General features: G+C 48.2%; 1 protein-coding gene across 2 annotated transcripts in view; it reads left to right on the forward strand.

The window, feature by feature from the left end:
* The window catches only part of PLXNA4 (plexin A4), a 451,641-nt gene that overhangs the window by 216,020 nt on the left and 219,127 nt on the right, over positions 1 to 16,494 (forward strand). For both annotated transcript variants that reach the window (XM_027702477.1, XM_027702478.1), the window contains exon 4: positions 6,413 to 6,544. In XM_027702477.1, the coding sequence (XP_027558278.1) occupies positions 6,413 to 6,544 (132 nt within the window). The remainder of the gene's footprint in view (positions 1 to 6,412; positions 6,545 to 16,494) is intronic.

Genomic DNA, 16,494 nt, shown 5'->3' on the forward strand with positions numbered 1-16,494 from the left:
TGAAACCACGAGTGTAAAGAACACTAAACACCTGGTTTTCCAGGCTCCTGCTCTCCACATGGCTGAAGGTGCTCTGAGATCTGTACTTGGACAAGCTGGCATTGTCCATGCAAGCAGCACTTTCCAACACCTGTCCAAGAGCAGAGAGAGAGAGAGAGCTGCTGGCTCTGACTATTAGGCACAAGTTAAAGACACCTCACCCCTTGCTTTTTCAATTAGCATTTCTAAAGGCCTTCTGGATCGGTAGATGGACAGGGCTATTGAAATGCCATGTTTTATTAGGAATTGATCTCCTGTTAATGGGCTTTAGGCAAATTAGAACGGATTATTTTACTGGAAAGCAGAGGCAAATGGGAGGAACATGGAGTGTCACTGGCCCCTTCCTTGTCTTTGATCGATAGAGCTACACCATGGAACCCAGATCAATGGGAAAGCAGGAGTAGACGATCATCATAACAGCCTGACATTAGATCATACACCTCCTGCTGTGTCTTTACCCCTTCTCTATGCCAGGAACAGCAGCCAGCAGTCCCAGTGTCCACTGGGGAACATTAAGTTCATAAACCAGGGAGGAACCGATATTGGAAAAGCAACGAGGTATTAGCAGCCCCTGTGCAGTCGTAAGGCTGGGGCTGGGCACTGCTCAGAGCAGCCTGGATTGATGTGCTGGACTCCAGGGCTGCTTGGAGCTCCTGGAAATGCTGTTTGCAGATCCTTAATCCAATAGAGGAATAATGATGGGGATATCAGGGAGATGCCCTGCAGGAAGGAGAGGTAGGGATGATAAAGGAAGGATGCCTCATGGCATGGGAAGGGCAAAGCTTGTCCTCCCAGGCCTGGCTTTCCCTGCCCCTAAACATTTTTCCTCCTCTCCAAAGCAGTGCCACAGCTGTGGCTGCTCCCTTGCACCCAGGCAGAGGAAGCAGGGCTTGATTCAGTGACCCATAAGATTTTTCCTTGGAAAATCACCCTTGCAATCTTCCTGGCAGCCATTTAATCACCTCCTTTGGGGACTGGGGCAATTTCATGGCCAAAATAAACCACCAGCACGCCTCGAGCTGGAGCTGCTGGAGCACCGGCTGGAAGCGCTGGGGCAGGAGATGATGAATTCCCTTTTAACTTCATCAGCCCAGAGGCTGCTGACGCTGCACAAAGGCAGAGTGGTGGGGAGGGAAGGGTTGGCCATGGTTCACCAAGCTCCTCTTCTGCTTAGTTATTCATTTAATTATTTGTAATGGCCATCATCCACCCGGCGTCTGCTCCTGCTGCCCTGCCCAGCTGGGCATCGAGATCCTGCTCCCAGCCACGCTCTCGCCAGCCCTGCATGGTTTTCAAGGGCTTTATACAGAGATATTAATTGAAAGGGGTTTTGTGTTGACTCTGGTGGGCCAGGAATGATAGTCTGGGAAGGAGGTGGTGGTTTTAGAGGAGTAGGAAGCAGCTGAGCCCAGTTGGCACAGTGGGAATGATCCAGTTTTTTTGCTGCCAGAGAGCAGTGCAAGCTGCTCAGACAATAAAATAGAAGTGAGGTAGTAGCAGGAGTTTGGGTTTAGGGATGTGTTTCTGGAGTGAGTCTGAAGATAATTTTGAAGGGACACCTTCCACTAGCCCAGGCTGCTCCAAGCCCTATCCAACCTGGCCTTGAACACTTCCAGGGATGAGGTGTATAAAACCCCTCTGAGCAACCTGTGCCAGTGCCTTTTTCTTGATTAAACCGAAACTGGATGATGTTAACGTGCTCCAAACATTGATTCAGTCAATAGGATCAGGCTTTGACAGGTCTGAAGTAAAGCTCCTGAAGTACATTTGATGTGGATGGATTTTTAGCAGGAAGTGCCCCGTTACAGGGAGGAATAACATGATAACAGAGGTACATGTCCCTCTCAGACCATAGGAGAGGATTGATGTTCCAGTCTGGAAGGCAGGTGTTTCTGTGGCTCTGGTGATCTTAAAGATATTTTCTTTTTGCCCTAATCATGGTTTATCTTACAGCAAAGGCACTAAGTTCTTGCTACCACCAATTTCTTTTTTGTCCTCTGCTCTTTCTCTGACCATTTTGAGTCCATCCCCATGATTTGGAGCGGGGTATTGTGTCCCTCTCTTCAACAGCTATATGATCCCAACCTCCAAACCCTATCTCCCTCTTAGAAGTGTCATTGAGACATCTGTCACCAACCTGATGGGGAAACTGTGCTCAAGCTTCGCCCTCCCATGGATCCCTCAGCAGCTGGGGAGACCCAGATAACGCTGAAAAGTGCCAGACGAGTGATAGAAGGTATCTTCCACCTTCTTTCATCTCCCAGACCCATGGGCTGCTTGCCAGGATGCCTGTGGGTCTAGCCATGGCCAGGGTGGGAGCTCAGAGAAGGCCAGAGCCTGTGTCTTTAAAGATTAATAGTGTTGTTTGCTCATTAAGGGGATCGTTTTGAAGTCAGCGCTCGCCAGAACATTCGAGTGCAAGCATCTGTTTGCTACTGGGAGAGGATATTTATTGTCTGATACTTCAATGGATGTAAATAAACAGCCCAGGCCTAGATAATGTTCAGACAAACAAACAAACAGCTGCCAGAATGGGTCCCCTGGTAGCTGACCTTCGGGAAGCATCCTGCTGATGTTTTAATAGCAACTGGCTTTGCAGAGCCGAGCCCAGCGAGCGGAGCCTTCCAGGAAGCAGGATTAATGCTGGTCCCTGGGACCTCCCACGTGTGTGTTGGGTTAAACGAGGGCAGGGCAGCTCAGGGTGCTGAGTGGAGCAGCTTGGGGTCCAAGGAGCCAAGACAGACATTTAGGCAGCGGGAGCAGGTGGATGATCCTGTGGTGGAGGTGATGAGGGTGTTTGTGGATCAGTGTGCACGCAGCTGGTAGTGGAGTTTGGAGTAGACTGAGCATTTTGAGATTTCTTTGTGGTCCTGGAGCCCCTCCATCGCTTCTTGCTCCCCTCCCTCTTGCCTTGCAGAGGTGCTCGTGGTTCACAGGCTCTTTCAAGGAGCAATCCCAACTGGACTGACAGTCAGGTTCTCATCCCACAGCCTAATAAGATCATCTTGCATATAAGAACACCTATATTTCAGTCAAACTTTATCCATCCTAGCACCCAGCTCCATGTGGGGCTTGTGGCTGATGCCAGCAGAGAAGAGCAGGAACAGAGCAAACAGCTGGTGTGTGCTTCAAATTCCCTGCAATTGGGAACTTGGGGAGCTTCCCAAGCAGAGATTGTGTCTGTGTTCTTGACTTTAGTGATGATCACCTGATGAGAATCTTCTCATTTCTCTGTCACAGGCTCTTCTTTTGATTTTTATTTTTTTTGCTACCCTGGTTCTAGTCGGAGCCTTGAGCCAGGAATAAATCTCTCTTAAGGAGAAACTGTTGTTGTGTTGTCTGGTGCTCAGGACTGTGAAGAATGTGCCGGAAACTTGGAGATCCTTTGGGCTCCGTGCCTGGGGTCCAACATAAAAAAGACAGAGTTTAAGGCAGGTAAAGGCTTGAGTTAAAGGCCAGACTCCTGGCTGCAGCCTCCCGTAATCACCTCAGTGCTGGCTCAGGGCTTGCACGGTCTGTGCAGCGTGGGTTGATGTCTGCCAGGTTTTCTGGCCTTTTTCTCAATGTTCTCTTTCTTTTAGCTACTAGTTTTAACTAGAGAGAGAGGTTCTGCACTCACATGTGTGTGCGTGAGCTCACGTGTGTGTGTGTGTGTGTGTGTGTTTGCACATGGATGGTGGAATGAACCCCTCTTCCTCCCTCCCTCCCTCCCTCCCCTTCGGCAAAATAATGACTTTTCAGGCAATTAGGCCGGCAATCGCTGTTAAATCACTTCGGAGGAGCTCTGTGTTCCTGGTGTGAAGCCTCTGCAATCTTTTACCTGCACCAAATGCAGGGGGGAGATCCCTGGGGGCTGTGCCTCCTGTCTCCATGGTTTGTTAACTCCAGCCGGCTGTTTCTCCAGCCTTGCCTCTTCCATCTCCCAGCTCTTTCCCCTCTAATGGGGCCCAGCAGAGGCTGAGGATGGTGACTGAGCCCTGGGGTGATAATTGCCTGCTTACATATCTGGTGGCCTGCAGATCTGACCCCGATGATGCTGAAAAATCAAGGTCAAAGCAGCGAAGATGTGAGGTTTGTTTAGCACAGGGATCAGCAGAGGGTGAGGATGCTCTGACAGAGATGAGCAGCCACGAGGGACTGGGGCAGAGGCAGAGAGGAGACAGCACACAAAGCTCACTGACTGCTCCCTGATAGAGAGAACTTGGAGCTGGAAAGCCTCAGAGGGAAATGGGAAAGGCCCCTGCTGTGGGGGTATTTGAGCTGCCCAGGGCAGAGCCCCAGCAGAGACACTCCTGTGCTCTCAACCTGCAGCCCTCTCCCTCTCCTTCCCTTGTCCTGACTGTCCCAAGGGGAATGACTCATCCTGAGCCTGTTGGCATCTTTGCCCTTGACCTCGTGGGTGATTCACATCAGTGTCCACTTCCAAGAAGAAAGATTAGAAGGAGCTGAATTCACCCATGAGGGACCACGGAAACGAGCCCTTTCCTCCCAGGCAGTCAGAGCCAGCGGGAGGAAGGGACGCTCGGAGTTGGGCTTCAGGCCTGACCTCTTGGTGTGTGGATGTTGAGACATGTGTTGCTGTCATCACCAGATCCATCAAGATGACAAATGAACTGCAGACCCTCTGGTGTCGTTTGACCAGCCCAACAGCCGGTGCCTGCACGTGCACCCACTTCTGTGGAGGTTCATGGATAGAAAGTAGGATCTGAGCAACCCTGAGCACTCTTCATACCCTTTGCTGGCACAGGGAGCCCCTATAAGCCCTTTGTGCTTCATTTTCCTTGTCTTTCCTGGGGAAACCATATTTCTGTGTTGTCCCACAGCAGGTGAGTAGGTTGAGGAAGGACAAAGAACCTGTAAATCCTTGCTGCCCCTTGCTCATACAGCCTTTTCAGACCCTTTGCCATTCCCTCTCTTCCTTTCTCTGACTTTCTAACACAGAAGATGATTTGGGCTCAGTTTCTTGGCTGAAAGGTTGATACAGAAGGAACAAGCTCACGGACTGTGCCAGGGAACAGTGGGATCTGGTCTTGGTGCCATAAGTTCTCCCCAGCTTGTTATTCCCTTTGGATGGGAAGGGTACTTTTCTCTCAGCTCCCAAACTGCACAAGTGCAAACCAGGGACTGGGGAGCTTTGGTCAGGAAGGTATGAAGATCGTGATGTGCAGCAAGATGCAGATCTACTGCAACTTTGTTTCTTCTAGGAAAGGACACTGTGATGTTTGTGTTGCTACAGGGTAGAAGATTCTCAGAAAGTGAAAGGTAAGGCAACACAGTGAAAACACAGTGAGGAAGATAAGGAATGTGGATGCATCTTGAAATGCATGACTGTGGAGTTTGCTGCTGTAAAGGGCCTCACAAGATCCAGAAGGACTCTTGTGAACAGCTAGTTTATCCTGAATTGTTATATATTAAAAGGGATTGGAAACCTTCTCCAACTGATTTTTGAACCCAACTCTAGAAATCGTTTTTAGACAGGTAAAGAAACCTCTGCTGTTTGTTGCGTTTTCTTCTGTATCACTGGATCACAGTCAGGGATAGACTGGGAACTGTGTCTTGTTCCTCCTCGTAATCCCAGTTATTGATGTTCCTAAGTGACACCCCATTATGAGATGTGTCTGGAATCATAAGGTGCCATATTCGTGCAGGACCGATTTCAATATCTGATATGTGCAATCAACAAGAGAAATAGCCTGTGTTGCATTGAACACTCTGCAATAATGTATTGCCTCGTGGAACATTAGCAAGAAGAGCAATAATATTATCTGAGTAGCATTTGAGTGAGTCAGTCCTTCAGGCTCTTGTGTGTTTTTTATCTTTTTGCTCATCACCACCACAAATCCTTCCCTTGTGCCATCATTTTTGGAGTGGTAGATTTGTCCAGGCAATGACAGCAGCACAGTGACAGTGCCAGATGATAGCAAGCAGGCCCTGGATTGTTCTTGTGCTGATGGGACCAGCAGAGGTGGTTAAGTCTGCTTTATCCTTGCAGTGAGGAGGAAGGGAAAAGTCCACTTTGTGATGACAGTGGTTGTTGTCCAAAAAACCTGGACCAAAATGCATTTCTCCAGTGATTATTACGTACATATATTATAAATATATATATATTACTGTGAGGGTGGGGAAGCCCTGGCACAGGATGCCCAAAGGAGCTTTGGCTACCACATCCCTGGAAGTCCTCAAGACCAGGTTAGATGGGGCTTGGAGCAACCTGATCTAGTGGAAGGTGTCCCTGCCCATGGCAGGGGGGTTGGAACTGGATGATCTTTAAGGTCCCTTCCAACCCAAACCATTCTGTGATTCTATGATTATTCTACATTTCCAGTGGAAGGAGGAAAAATACTCATGTTTTCTCCCTGCTTTTGTTTTTCAGATCCGTGTGGACGGCACCACCAAGAACACCCTGGAGTACGAGATCGTGCAGGTGGTGGACACTGGCCCCATCCTGAGGGACATGGCCTTCTCAGTGGACCACGAGCACCTCTACATCATGTCTGAGAAGCAGGTAAGAAACTCCACCAGTCCATGGTGCTTTGAAAGCTTTTGGCTCCATCATTCTACGGACGTCAGGACTGCACGGGAAGTTCTGACAGTGACCACAGTTCCTACAAAGATGTGTTCTGTTGTTGATCTCATGCTCAGAAACCACTGCATTTATACACTGATGCAATATTTAGGGGCCAGGGGCAGAGAATTAAGAAGGCAGAAGGAACCCCCAGTGTTGCTTTGTGCAGTCCACGTCCTGCTGGCTGCATGACAAGGAGCTGCTGCTGCATCTGCTGGTACCACACTGCTCTCCACCCCCACTCAAACTGTGGCTGCATCTGCCACAGACATGGAAAAGAGTAATGCTGAATCATTTGGCTCCTAGTGGAGTTTTTGGAGAGTCTGGGGCCTCTTTGAGATGCAGCAATCAGGAGTGTAGGGTGCAGCCTGCCAGAGTGCAGGCCAAGTTTCATGTGATGTCTCTGTTGTGTTATTTTGCAAATGCTAACAGCCAGATCCCAGGGAAGGATCAATCTGGGTGTTCAGCATGGATGATTTCAGCAGAATGCTTGGCCTTGAGAAGTTTGCTGTTGGGGTGGGAGGAGGAGGAACTACTTTTGCATGAAAAAATCCACTGTGTATAATTAGACTTATGGACGTGCAGGGTCACACGAGTTATTTGTAACTCATTTATTCAAAAACACTCATGAGGGGCTCTAGCTCCACAGAAATAAAGGGAGTAAAGGATTGCTTTTGGGTGATGGCAGGGGCCCTACAGTGCCACTTCAGTGGAGGTCACCCGTCCACTTGAGACCCCTACAGATGTTCCAGGATTCACTGAACCCCTTGGACCATGTAAGCGGCACCAAACATAAAACAGCCACCTGATATTCTCCTTATTGTCTTTATGAATGGTCTGGAGGACACCTGCCACCTTCAGAGCAGTGTGATTTCCTCCCAGTATCACCCAGTTCCCTAACACCAAGGTGCACCCCATGACGTGCTGGGTGCTCCCACCCTCTGACAGCACCAGTGGTCCACAATCAGTGGCCTCAAGGATGGAGACGGGGCACAAAATCCCCTCTTATCATCCACCCCCGTGGCAGTTTTACTACCCACAAATTCCTGCCTTAAAAAGGCCACGGTGAATAATCATTTCCTCCTCACCTGCCACGATTTTATAGACCTTCCTCATATCCTCCTCAGGTGGCTGTTTTCCAGACTGTGACTAACAATGGAATTATTAACCTTTACCTAAGCTAAGAGGTGTTTTCTCCTGGCTTGTAAAGCAGAGATATATGAGATATTTTTGAGGGAGGTGTTCAAGAGGGTTGCTGTGATCCAAGGGCTCAGATGTGACAGGCTGGTAGTGCTTCTCCACATACACAGTAGGGAGATTATATTTTCCAACCTATGAGTGTTATTTCTTCTGCTTGAACCATTTTATTTGAAGCGTTTTGTGCCTCTGTGATATTTCTGACCACTTCACTCTACTGTGGATATTTATACCTAAAATTTGGTGGTGGGGAGCAACTCTGTACATTCCTCCTCATTAAAGAGGCTGTGAGATGTCATAACTCAGGAGAACAGGACATGATGACAGGGCTGGGATTGCTTTCCAGTCTGCTCCATTCTGGGCAAGAACTGGATGTCACCTCCAGTGCTGAAGTGAAAACAGTCCCAGTCACCTGCTGGGATGGGGTGGGAAGCTGGAGGCAGGTGATGCTTGAGGTCCTGTGAGGCTTTGGTTGTGACACTGTTCCTTTTTCATGTCCTTTCACTGTGTGGGCTCTTTCTCTTTTTCTTCTGCATAGAATGGAATTCCTTGGGGGTCACAGCCCTTGAGCATGTTGATATGGCAATAACCAATCCACTGATTTCAGATTTGCTCAGTGTCCTTTTTGTGCAGGTCCATTTGGCATCAGGTCACCTCAGATACCACCCCTGGCTTTGTATAGCCCTTCAGATTTACAGAGACAAGATGTTTGGCTCCCTTGGGCTGGTTGGGCCCAGGAACTGTCTCAAATCTCTGTAGGAAAGGCCAGTGGGACAGCAATGTTCAATGCCTCACTTCCTTAAAAAATGAAATCTGGAACAAGAGGAGCAATTTGATTTTCCTCCAGAAAGTTCCATGAACATATTCTTGCTGACATGGTGACTACCTACACATCCCTGACCCTTAAACTGGAGTGGGTTCATTTTGTGATTGGCTATTCTAAAGCACAAGCTTAGCCAGGTTTTTGTGAGGCCCCAGGTTGTTGATGGAGCCCTGTAGAGAACTCAGGAGCCCTGAGTCCCTGTGTGATTTATTCAATCATCTCCTCCCACCCTTCTTTGAAGCTCATGGGTGTCTCTGTGAGAGAGGTTAGTGAAAAGGGCAGGGACTGTTGTTATTTAAAACCTGATCCCATTTTGTGAAACACTCAATGCTACAGAAGCCTTTGCCCAAGTCTGATTTTATCTGAGGCGTAGCAAGTGATGTGAGTGACAGAGCTGCCACCACAGCAGTGCAGTCACTGCCTGTGTGCTCATGATACAACACATTTCAAGTGCTTGAATGAATTAGCATTTGTAGAGCCTTGGTGGCTGAGAGTGGGTGCAAGGGTTGTGCTGGAGGCAGGATTAGAAACAAGTTGGCCTTGGGGAGCAAATATCCCATCCACCCTACAAGCCATGTCATACAGATCTTTTCATAACTGGATGAAGGTCTGACTTATCAGAGGTTTTCACTGCCCACAGTGCTATTGTGAGGCCTGTGAAGATGAAGGACAGGAGGGTGATGGCTTGACCTGACCTTTTTAAAGATAGACAGGCTCCAGGACTGGTCCCATCCCTGGGGAAGGAGGAGGTTTCTCCTGCTTCTGTCTGCTGGGCTCAACCCTGTCTGCATCCCAGAGATAAGAGTGGTTCTGCTGGCTGTATAGTTGCTCCATTAAAAGCTGTTTTCATAGAATCAGGGGATCATTAAGGTTGGAAAAGACCCCCAGGCCTGTAAGTCCAACCTTTGACCAAATACCACCACGCCCATTAAACCACATTGGGAAGTGCCACATCCACTCACTTTTTGAACACTTCCAGGGATGGTGACTCCACCACCTCCCTGGGAAGCCTGTTATAATGTCTGGCCACTCTTTCAATGAAGAAATTTTTCCCAGTATCCATCCTGGTGCAACTTGAGGCCATTCCCTCTTGTCCTGTGGCTGGTTGCCTGAGAGGAGAGACCGACCTCCACCACACCACAACCTCCTTTCGGGTAGTTGTAAAGAGCAGTAAGGTGCCCCTGAGCCTCTTTTTCTCCAGGCTAAACAGCTGCTCCTCACAGGATTTATGCTTCAAACTCTATGGTTCTGCCAGTCTTGGCTCCATCACTCACCAGCCCTCAACAAGAATGGAAGCCCCAGTGATAAAGCCGATTTCTCCAGCTTGTCCCAGTCCTATCGTGGCTCTGGCAGTCCCAGCAAGGCACCTTTAACCCAAAACACCTTCAAAGAGCTGTCACTATAAATCAGGCTACAAGAAGCAGCTTTCTTGTGCTGCCAAATATATATATATATCCCCTGACCTTTTTTAAGGTCAGCTTCTGCATGGGAACAGTTTCCTCAGTGCACTTGGGGGTCCTTGGGTTGCACATGGGGGTTTTCATTGGGAGCTGAACTCCCTGGGATGCAAAGGGAACAGGGAACCCAGCTCAGCCCTGTGGTCTGTGGTTGAAACAAGTTCTCCCCTTGCACCTCCTCTGAACACCAAGGGGTGACAAGCAGCTCTTGCCCACTATCAGCCATGAAGTGCTCTGGGGAGCAGGATGCAACAGCTTTTCACCATCAGAGGGGCTCCATTATATAGAAATACATATTTTATAGAAAGAGTGATTCAAAGAGGGAGGATTTTTCACTTAAAGCCAGAGACAGAGTATATAAAGGTCCCATAATTTCACAGAGATGTGGCCCTATGTGTGCTTTAGGTGTGAATGTGTGTTTCAAGTCCCTGTTGATGGAGCAGAGAAAGGTTGGAGCACACATGAGATCTGTCTTGATTTGTCAGGAGATCATCCACTTAGCCTCAGCCTTCACAAAGGCTCTGAGAGAGGTACAAGTCACTGGATCAGGTTGCTTCACGCCCCATCCAGCCTGGCCTTGAACACTTCCAGGGATGGGGCAGCCACAGCTTCTCCAGGAAACCTGTGCCAGGGCCTCACCACCCTCACAAGGAAGAATTTCTTCTTAATATCCAATCTAAACCTTCTCTCTTTCAGTTTGAAGCCATTCCCCCTTCTCCTGTCACTCCATGCTCTTGTAAACAGCTCCCCTCCACATTTTTTACATCACTACATTGGAGGCTTGGACTGTTTCTTTTTCCTTTTTCTGTTTCTGGTGTGCAGACCCCGAGGAACCCTCTGCCTCACAGGCTGATCTAAGGGGATGAGGAGCAGATGGTAAGTGCTGCTGGAGGAACAGGAGGGTCTCTGCTGAAGTGTCTCTGCATCTCCCTCCCCATCACACATGCACAGACTCCTGGGCTCCCTCTTCCTCCTCTTAATCTTTGAATTTCTTTCTCTTCCCAGTTGAGAAGCCCAAGCCTACAAGCTCTCTAGAACTCTCTGCAGGGATTGAGATAATTCTTTCACCCTTTTCCCACTCACCCTGTCTCTCTGCCTGATCCCATCCCTCTTTATGGCCCTGGCCTCTCATTTGCAGGCTTGCACTTGCTCCTCCACTCCTGGTATCCCCGTTCCTTTGCTTCCTCCTCTCCCAACATTCCCCACACTGCTGTCTGGCCGTGCCTCTCTGCTTCCTTGACACTCAAGCGTTGACACACACACAGAGCCCAGCTCTTCATGCCAGGAGGTGCAGGATGCTCATTTTCCCTGTGTGGCTTTGGATTAGCCCTTGGAAGGTCACCTCCATCACCCCCTAAATAACTGTTTCAGCGTGTTGGACTCCTGAGTCTCTCCCAGTGCTGGGTCTGTTTTGCAAAGCTGATGTGGAACCTGGAAGCAACTCCAAGACAAAGGAATCCCAGTTCTTCCCTTTGATACAGAGGGATCAAAGGGAAGAGCTGGAGAAGGTGAACTTAAAGGCTCAAAACACAGAAGGCAAATGGCAAGAGGCCCCAGCTTCATATTATTTAAATCCCGAGGCTTTGAGCTTCCTCTTACTTTTGGTTTACTGGTGCCTAGGGAAGACTGTTCTGCAACCAGTTTCTGAGTAACCTTGTGTTACTTATGAGCAACCTGGAAGTGTCCAAGGCCAGGCTGGACGGGGCTTGGAGCAACCTGGTCTAGTGGAAGGTGTCCCTGCCCATGGCAGGGGGTGGCACTGGATGATCTTCAAGGTCCCTTCCAACCCCAAACCTTCTGTGTTTGACTCAAGGAAGGAGATTTGCAGGTTTGCTCCACGTAGGTGAGTCGGCTTCATGCTCCAGAGGAAAGTTGTGCTTCTTCCCTGAAAATTAGCAGAAAGTCATCCCCAATCTGGGAATAAATCACATCTGTGCAGTGCTATCATTCCCTAAAACCGTTCCAGTGTGTCTGAGGTGAGACTGGTAGGGTCATGCGTAGCAGAAGCAGATGGGTATTTTGGAGGCTCTTTTAAACTTTGCCAGTGAAATATCAAATAAATATGTACTTCTACTAAAGCGTGGCAGGAAGCACATTTGGTAAAAATTAAGTAACAGTGCTGCAAATCATGTTGACAGGCTCTTTTTGGCCTTTCAGTGTGTGTTTCTCATTAAAATGGGGAAGGCTTCTACCTATTTGTCTCCTGAGATTTATTCTTCTTCCCTTTGCCGCTGAGTCACTATCAGCAACAGAATTATTGTGTGCAAATTAGCTGCCAAAGAAGAGGTGGGGACTGGTCAGTTTACTTCTGATTTCATGACCACTGATTGAAATCTTGTCTGCTGCTTACATTATCCTATCAATTAGTTAACGCAATCGTTAATAACTTTGTTTAATCACAGATTAATTTCTTCAAGTGTGGTCTTTGCACATGATATCAAGTAGCATTAACTCCTAGGTTTGGAACGGCTGTTTCCAGGGGATTGTCAATTTGAAACTGTCCCCAGAAACACTGGCTCAAGATCACAAGTTTTCAAAATAACTCAAGAGGGTTTTTTTTTTCCTTTTAATTTGCATTTGTTCGTTTGGGAGCCATCAGGTTTTGTGCAGACCATGGTTTTCATCATTGGGCCAGAACCAGGAAAGACAGAAATGATCTTGTTTGGAAATGGAAACCGAGATTGTCTAATAGGTGTGACTTTATGACCTGGGGATTTAAAAGCTGTAGAGACACCCAGAAACTGTAAATTTTGCTGCTGTTGTTGCAGATCTCTGTAATTTCTGTAATTGAACTCTGGTCTTGAAATATTGAATCTCATCTTGTAGAGGGGTTACTGTGTGTATTGATGACCACTGTGCACACCCACTCTTTGGAGTAATCAGGTCTTCTGCAGAACCTCACTAATCAACTTCTGGAAGGGTATTGGCAGCATCATCTCTTCCTCGAAATAACTGTTTGGAAGTTAGGAAGAAATTATTTACTTAGAGGATGTGAGGCACCAGAAAATGTTGCCCAGAGAAGCTGTGGATGCTCCATCCCTGGAAATGTTCAAAACCAGCTTGGACAGGGCTTGGAGCTACCTGTTCTAGTAGAAGTTGTTCCTGCCCATGGCAGGGGGTGGAAATAAATGGTTTTTAAGGTCCCTTCTAACCCAAACCCTTCTATGATTCTATAATTGGCTATTCCTAAACCAGCCTGGCATCCTAGGTAAGATCAGGGCCATCAGAGCTTCTAAGAAGCCCAGATCATGGGTTGAAGTTCACACTGTCTTGTAAAGATGTGTCACATTCATCCCCCTCTAAATCCCCAAAAGAAGAGGGCTCCAAAGCACCCATTTCCCTGCCAGCTGTCCCGCTCTTGAGCAGTCCTGCACAAAACAGATAGGGAAGAACAGCTCCTCAAGTTCAGTCAATCCCTATCAAGCAATGAGTGTAATCCCAGTTGGCAGCAAAGGCAACTTTTTGTTCTCTTTGATTGTTCTTTCCTGCTCCTAAAACACCCCTCATTACCCTCAGCGATATCAGAGGCTGAACTCAGCTCTCCCTTGCATTTGCTTTCACCTAATTAAGGGCCTGTTAAATAAGGTCAGATGCCCTCTGAGAAATGACTGCATGGATGGAAAATCCCACATGGATGCTCAGCTCAGGATGGAAAAGACACTGTATGAGTGCCTGTGTTTCTCAGCCAAGAATGATAAAAGTGATTTGGCCCACTGGCAAAAACTGCAGCACACTGTGCTGCCGACTCCTTTTGAAAAAATTCTTTATCAGAAAAAGGCATATTATTGCAAAAAAAAAGTCACCATTTGGCTTGATTTTGACTTGTCTGCTGCTGGCACGGGGGTATTTAGGAGTAAGCAGGGGTGGGATAATTCATGGAGTAGGGAGTCAGTCCCTTAACCTCCGTCTGGGTTGGTTGTGAGTTCCAGCAGGGATGCAAATAACTCCAAAAGCTGAGATAAGCAGGTGAGGAACTGATTCAAGGTCTTGGGGGTGTCCCAAATGAGCCATTCATGGCAAGGGAAGAAGTTCCACCGGTGGCTGTCTCCATCCCATGAGATGCATGGGCATCTGGAATTTCATCTCCCACTGTCCTCTCAGCCTTGAATTAAGGCTGGCCCTTTTCACACTTGAATTAAGCTCTTTTTATGCTTTGGAAGCACTTTCATGAGCCAGTTGATGCTGTATTCAAGTGCCCCACTTTACCCTAATACCAGTACTGTGCTTAGTGCACTGGAAAGGAGGAAAGGTTTGGAGCAGTCCAGGATTTGGGAGACTCAGACTCATTTCCTCATAGAGTCCTTGCACTGTCAGACACATGGTGGGATTGTTGGGGTGTCCTGTGCAGGGCCAGGGGTTGGACTTGATGATCCTTGTGGGTCCCTTCCAACTCAGGATGCTCTAGGAATTTATGATTCTATGACATCAGCTGTGTGCAAACCACCGCAGCTCCACGTGTCCTGTAGCTACAGAAGATATTTCCAAGGTCAGGACCTCTTCTGGAACTCTTTGTAACACCTGCCAGTGACTATTGGAAACTCAGGTCTTCTCCTGACACCTGAGGCTGGTGTGCCTGCCCTGCTGAGAGCTGCAAGGTTTTGTTGGATCCCAAAGCTCAGAGGGACTTTTGCTGAGTTGCCATCAGAAATCCAGCCTGAGTTTTGCTGGGTATCAGAAAGGGAAATGCTTCTTGAGAGAATAATTGTTCTCTTTGTAGCCCCCCTGTAGATGAGTTAAAGCTTTCTTCACCCCATCCAGAGGAATATTGACAGATCAGAGTGTCCAGATCACCCCTGGGCCAGGATTTGGGGTGCACTTATGTCCACATGGGTGCATTAACTCAATTTAGTGCCTGATCCAACCTTTCACACTACAAGACCTGTGTTCAGGCACGATGGTGGTGTGTTTGTGCCTGAACTCTGCAGCTGTGCCCTCTTCTACATGTTCAATATTTGAGGGGAGAACTACAGCTTTCACAGTGCCATCTGTGGATCTGCATTTGGCTTGAACTTCAGCTTGAACTAATGTCAGCATTCATCTCTTGGCTTGCCAAAAAAGCCATCCCCATGCCAGGATGGTTCCTCCACAGGCTGCTCAAAGAAGCAGCACAGGAGCTGGAGGATGCACAGAGGCTTTCCAGGGTGCTGTGCTCTGCAGAGGATGGTTTAATTCATCTGTGGGACTCCTTGCCTTTAAGTATCCATGTTAGGGACACAATTGTAAGGGGATGCCTGGAGTGAAGACATGAGGAACGAGATGGGTCATTCAGTTTAACAAGGTCTTCTTCCTCCTGTACTATGTTTTTAAGTGGGAATATTTGGTTCTCTAATTCATGGGGCTCTGCCCACAGCTACCCCCTGCCTTGCACAGAGGACAAAAAGTAAGGCTGGAGGAAGGAGTGAGCAACGGCCATAAATGCAAAAAGCATTTGCAGAGTCATTCCCAGGGTGAGAATGGCAGGGAGTATCGATCCTCAGGAGCGGGTGACAGGTGGGAAGCCATGCAGACGTGTCCCCTGGGGCACAGAGCTGCCTGACACATGGAGTGCAGGTCACCTGGCACTATTGATTGTGGTGCTGTTCCTCTGTGGAGTCACACACGGGCTGCTCAGTAGAGCCACAGAGCTGTTCAGGGAAAAGGATCTGGAGTTAAATGCATCCCTCTCATGTTTTAAACAACAACAACAAAAAAATCCACCTTCGTCTCTCTGAGTCCTGCCAGGCTGGTAGGTTGTGGTTTCAGCTAGGAATAGGTCAGAGTATTAAGGGCAGCTCAAGGAATTTAGCTGGAAATCTGAAAATCTCCACCCTCCCTTCCCCCAGCCCCTGACCCTGTAACAGACCCAGAAGAAGGGGAGAAGAAAGAGGAAGCCTAAGAAGCTGGTGATTACATGTGAAGCCTGGCAGATCTGTAATCCTGGACTCCATTAAACATCTGTCTCCTCCAATCTCCCTGACAGCCAGGTCTCCTCCTCTGGCTGCCTCGCACAGATCTCTCCTTTGCAGGTCACTGGAAAGCACAGCTTGTTAATCATCCCCTGGCTCTGGTTATTCCACACCAGCCCAGCCTGGGAGGGAGGATCTGGGCAAGGCAGTGCCCATGGCTCAGGGGCACAGGCACTTCCACACCTCTTGGGTTTAAGCTCTTAAATGCGACACATCCTTGAGTGCTTTCCCGGATCGGTGCCCGGCGGCTGTCTGGGACTGTTCCCTTAATTACTGCATTTTAAACATGCTTCAAAAGTTGTTTCCATTACAGGCTCATGTGCCTTATTACTGTCTTTGAAGCAAGTATTTGCTCTCTTGGGGCTTTTCCCTTGCACCATAAGTGCACAGAGTTATCATTTTCTAATGCATATTCTGTTTTTCATGTGATGCCTCAGAACTCCTAAGCACGCTCCATGTTAGTGGGGA

The sequence above is a fragment of the Neopelma chrysocephalum genome, unplaced genomic scaffold, assembly GCF_003984885.1.
Source record: "Neopelma chrysocephalum unplaced genomic scaffold, ASM398488v2 Primary Assembly neopelma1_187, whole genome shotgun sequence".
In the NCBI taxonomy this organism is placed as follows: Eukaryota; Metazoa; Chordata; class Aves; order Passeriformes; family Pipridae; genus Neopelma; species Neopelma chrysocephalum.